The 5474-nt window shown below is 31.3% G+C and overlaps 1 protein-coding gene across 1 annotated transcript; it reads left to right on the top strand.

The window, feature by feature from the left end:
* The first annotated feature begins 3276 nt into the window (after window positions 1-3276).
* Window positions 3277-4260, top strand: LOC111404933 (auxin-responsive protein IAA33-like). Its single transcript, XM_023033659.1, has 3 exons — window positions 3277-3298; window positions 3378-3810; window positions 3998-4260. Exons 2-3 carry the CDS (start codon window positions 3389-3391, stop codon window positions 4080-4082), a joined length of 507 nt encoding a protein of 168 aa, XP_022889427.1. The 5' UTR covers window positions 3277-3298; window positions 3378-3388; the 3' UTR covers window positions 4083-4260.
* Window positions 4261-5474: the final 1214 nt, after the last annotated feature.

Below are 5474 nucleotides of genomic sequence, written 5' to 3'. Positions count from 1 at the left end.
GAAAATACGTCTTTGTTTCCATCATCTTCACAATCAGAGTCGTCTACTACTAGTGGAAAACATTCTCGCACAGCTAGTTTTGAAAAATTTGTTAGCCTTTCTGTTACTACTGATCATGTAAAAATAGAGTTCGATATTTTTCTAGATGAGCCAGTATTGCCAAGGGTGGACGGTTTTGATCTATTGACATGGTGGAAAGTAAATTCAATAAAATATCTGACTTTACAGAAGGTTGCAAGAGATTTATTAGCCATTCCAGTATCTACTGTTGCATGCGAGTCAACATTTAGTACAAGTGGTAGATTTGTGAGCCCACATAGAAATAGGCTTCACCCGAAGACTTTAGAAGCTTTAATGTGTGCTTGAGATTGGCTTTGGTCTGATTTTCATGGTAGGATTTATTGTTTTATATTTGTTATTTATGCACTTTCTTTTATTACTAATTTTTTCCTCTTTTGTGTGTAGAAAATTATGCTCTTTCATTATATTCCGGAGCTTCTGCAAAGTTTGGTGACGAGGATTTTGACGAAGAGGTACATTTTTTTGTTTAAATCTTTAGTTAAGAACCTTATGGATTATTGATTTATTACTCTACTTATATTTCTTATATACTATATAGGAATCAACTTTGAGTTTTGACGTACACTAGTAAGAGTTGTGGGGAAAAATGAAGATTGAATATGAATTGAGGTTGGAGCTTTTTGAGTTATTGAATATTGTTTGTTAAATTTGGATTTTGTATTTGAGAATTGGGATATTTTTTGCATTTTCATTTGGGATGTTGTTTGCTACATTAACTTAGTATCATGTTTTTGTTTTCATTGATTTTTTTTCATATATTTTTCATTTTAATTCGACGGATGGACCAATTAAAAATAATTTATTTTTGTGATTATTAACGACCCGAACCGAGATACGAATCGAACCGAACCGAACTGACTTTCATGATTATGGTGCGGTTATGGTATGACCAAAAAATTGGTGGCTCGATAATGGTTTTAGACGAACTAACCCCGAACCGAACCATTGCCATCTCTATTGCTGACTGCAACTTTAATTTTTTTGCATTTTTTTAAAGCCACACGGGCTAAGCCATGGGTAATCCGAGCCGAAGAGCCAAATTGAAACTCCTATATTATACTAATTCACTGAATTTTACTATATGATCTAAATCTCAAAACACCTCTCGATTCGTAAAAGATTTACAAAATCATCAAATTAATAATCAAGTAATTTAACGCATTAAACTCTTAGCAAAATCAACACATGTAAGATAAAAAAATAAGAATCTTAAATAAAAGAATTAAAGCATCTCAAGTAGATTGCATTGTTTATCCTAATATGAAATTTGGCTACTCATAATGAAAAAGGAAAACAAATGTTGTTATTGAATACATCATCGGATTTTGAATAAAGATGTAGAAAAAGAGATTTATCTTGAACCAAGATCTTCTTGCTTTGCCAATCAATACTTCAAAACTTGAATTTCTTGCTGTTTTTACTCCCTTGAATTGTGTTCTTCAATTTGTATTTACGTTCTCTATCTTTGAATGTGTGGAATCCTCATAAATTGCCAGTAACTTATATTTATACTCCTTCCCATGCTGGTGTTAAAATGGATCGAAAAATGTAACCCTTGTGTCTTCAGCGGCGCCATAGCACTCAATCACTATGCTGTGGCACCACAATTCTATCTGGCTACCTGCTTTGTGTAGTCGGAGTGCCACTATTCCTTGGAGTCGTGGTTTGACTCTTTTGCCCCTTTCGTACCTCTTTTCTCCTCAATCCATGCCAATAACTTTGTTTTATTGTTTCTTTCCTTGTCTTGCACCATCTCGTTACTTTTACAAAACAATACTAATAAACACATTAAAAACGTTTACTACTCATAAGATCTAGTTCATAATTAAGTTAAAAATAGAATAAAACTCATAAGTAAAACACACTCAAAGGTAACTCAGGACCTAGCGGAACAGGAGGCTGGATGGAATGAAAGGGACGATGGATTGCAGGATTTTCCTTGGAGCAAGATTCTTTAGCTTTCCCTTCAACATTTTCTAACTTCAATGGTGCACTTTGAGTTTTAATTTCTCATTTAGCCAAATACTAATTTGAACATGTGAATATACAATTTAGATGCTTTCACAACATGTGAATATACAATTTAGATGCTTTCACGAAAGACAACACGAATCTACTTTAATATTTCAAAATTAAAAAGTGGATTACATCCAAAATTACGCATAAATACAACAATTTTAAACATTATTTAATCTTGTCTAATATTTAATAAGCGGAGACATGAAAGCGGGAGAAATAACAAAAGCAAAAATATTCATGGAGTGCCAGGCCCGACCGTGTTGGAATCAAACAAGTTAGCGAGCCCTTCGCCTACTGCTGCGCGATCGTCACCATAGCCCATGCAATTCCAATTTACAAGACTTTTCTTAACCCTTTTATATATACTTGTCTTCCATCTAATTTCTCGGTACATTAAATCATCGACTATTATTTTTTCAGCTTTCTTTTTCTTCACGCATTATATCACTATCCCCATAAAAATTATTTAAGAATCCAATGCTCTCCCACGTACTATGCACACTGTAATCTCAATTATATGGAATTAAATGGTGAAAAAATTAAGCAAAACAAATGAGGCATTCTCTTTTTTAATTTCTCTCGTACCATTTTTCACTCTAAATTTACAGTCTATCTGTATTTGCGATATTAACATAAATAAATCTAGTCTAGTTGCAGTATTTGTACCACAAAGTTAGGCAGATACTACTCTCCACATAAGGTCATTACTTCTTCTCGGCTTCACCTGTGATTTTCGGATTGAAAATTGGTAGCTAGAACTTGAATATATTGGTTCACTTGCCCCAGTTTGAACCCTATTTTCTAAAAATTCATTTTTTCCCAAACTCATTTTAATTACTTATTTGTTAAATAAAATAACTTATATGTAAACTTAATTTTTTTTTATCTTGGTTTTAAAGACAAATTATTTCAAACAATCACTATTACAAAACTCCTTAATTACACAAAATGGGACTCAAACATAAATCTTTTACGCACATATTAAAAAACACAGTAACTGTAATTAGGAGAGTCATAATTTTAATTGAAATTTAAATTTGTACAGATAATTAATGGCAGCTTTGAAGTTTGAAAATGATGGGTCTCCACGTTAGACCAATCCCCGAAATTTGTGCTCTGTCTTCTTCTATAAATTCACTATATACAGAACAGACACACATTCAGAAATCACCCAGGTCAGGACCGAAATCCCTCCTTCTAATCACTTCTCTTTCTGATTATATTTTCATAAGTTTTTCAAAATCTATCGAGTCTGTAAAGAGAAGTTTGATCAAGAACATCTAAAACGATGAGCAATTTCGATTCAAAAACGCAAGAATCACTGAGAAGGAGGTGGCAGGAGCAAGTAATCAACGAAAAAACCCCATCAAATTTGTATAACAAAGCTCCATCGACAGTGCCCTTCATAGGGAACCCTAAAAATCTCCAAACTTTTTCTAGTTTTTTAGATGATGATCTTGTTTCGTCGGTGGTGCCGCCAGTGACGGTGGTGCTGGAAGGCCGTTCAATCTGCCAGCGGATCAGTCTTCACAAACATGGAAGCTACAAAAGCCTGGCAAAGGCTTTGAGACAAATGTTTGTTGATGGAGATGCATCGTCGTTTTCTGATAATGATGTTGATCTTGATCTTTCAAATGCTATTCCTGGCCATCTCATTGCGTATGAAGACATGGAAAATGATCTTCTTCTTGTTGGTGACCTAAACTGGAAGTAAGGCAATCACTTATTTTGATGTACTTTTTTGTTTTTTGTTTTTTCCTTTTTTTTGTTTTTCTTGTTTTTATTTGTTTTGTTTTGTTTTGTTTTTTTTTTTCCTTGCGTGTGTGATAAAGAAAGCAAAATCTTGAAATTATTTTCAAGATCTAATAATTATTTGTCTGCTTCTTTCAATCTGCAGGGATTTTGTTAGAGTGGCAAAAAGAATTCGAATATTACCGGCAAAGGGTAGATCAAGAAAACAGAAAATGGAGGAGATGAATTAAATTACATTGCTCCTTGTTGATCAGTTATATGAATCTCGAGAAAACAATGGAAATCCTTTCTGAATTGAAACGTCGTTGAACTAATCGTGCATGAAGAATTTTTCTATAAGAAATTTTTTGAATTATGGAATCATAGAAAATTGTGAGTATTCCTTTATATACATCGTCTTTAATAATATCATGTTGTGTGATGCAAGTTAATTTTAGTCTTGATTGACCATTATGGTTGGACAATGAAATCGTCAAATTATAAAATCGAATTGAAATCATTTTTCGGAAATCACTGGCTTGGGTCCAAGTGAATACATTGATGTTTTGGTTTTGACCGAATGATTTGATTTAGGTTTCAGTCTTTGCAAAAATGTTTCAAATCGTCAAACAATTTACCAACGAGAGAGAGAGAGAGAGAGAGAGAGAGAGAGAGAGAGATTAATGTAAATTTTATTTAACCCAATAAAAATTAAACACTTCCCAATTAAAAAGAAACATCCATATTAGATATAACCCAATTAAATTCAATACCTAAATAGACAATTATCTATCTCAATTAATTAAATAAATCTTCCAAATACCCATTAGTTATCACAACCGTGAATACAAAACTCTGAAATTGAGTGAAGTATTGAACAATTTTTATTGAAAATATTTATCAATTGCCCATTATAATTGAATAGATAATTAAAGATAGTTTTAATTCAAACTCACACATTTCTCTTCTTTCTACTAATAATATTTTTATTCATTTTTTTATATTAGTTGTTTTATATCATTTAATTATAATCGATGAATTTATATACAACAATATCATTATCTTAATGGAGGGAATGAATCTTGTATTATAGTTATAGATGTTACACTAATTAGTATCGACTAAGAAATTAAAATGTTTCATGTTGTTACATTATAATTATTAGAATTATAAAACTTTGGTTTGTAAATATTTTTAATGTTATTATTTATATTTTAACTTGAAATTTTAGATTTATAATTTAATTTTTTTTTACATATGTTATTTTTTAATTTTTAATTTTGGCAAACCGCAAACCCAAAAAAAATAATTTGAATAGAAATTAAAGTGATTTGGTTGATTTAAAAAAAATTTCAAACCGCATTAAACGATTTGGTTTGAAAATTTGTCACAAATCGTTCAAATCATATTGTGTTCACCCCTATTGATTACCATTCATTAGCTTTAATTTCAGCGGAAGGTTAGAGAACAACTCCTCTGATACACTATTTTTTTACCACACATTTAAAAAAAAAAAAAATCAAATTATTGCTTTTCATTTTTTTTTATTAATTTTTAGTCAAACAAGGGCGTAATTATTCCGTGTGGAATGTATCCATATTTGGCCATTTACGTAGTTAGAATTTTGAAACTTTTTTCACGTT

This window comes from Olea europaea, chromosome 11, assembly GCF_002742605.1.
Source record: "Olea europaea var. sylvestris chromosome 11, O_europaea_v1, whole genome shotgun sequence".
Classification (NCBI taxonomy): Eukaryota; Viridiplantae; Streptophyta; class Magnoliopsida; order Lamiales; family Oleaceae; genus Olea; species Olea europaea.
Note: the sequence above shows the minus strand (reverse complement) of the source record. Positions and strands in the feature narration are given on the sequence as shown.

Excerpts from the sequence above, each read along its gene's own strand:
- LOC111404933 (XM_023033659.1), top strand. The coding sequence starts at position 3,389 with ATGAGCAATTTCGATTCAAAAACGCAAGAATCACTGAGAAGGAGGTGG. Across the intron at positions 3,811-3,997 it reads GTTGGTGACCTAAACTGGAA|GGATTTTGTTAGAGTGGCAA; the intron begins GTAAGGCAATCA and ends TTCAATCTGCAG.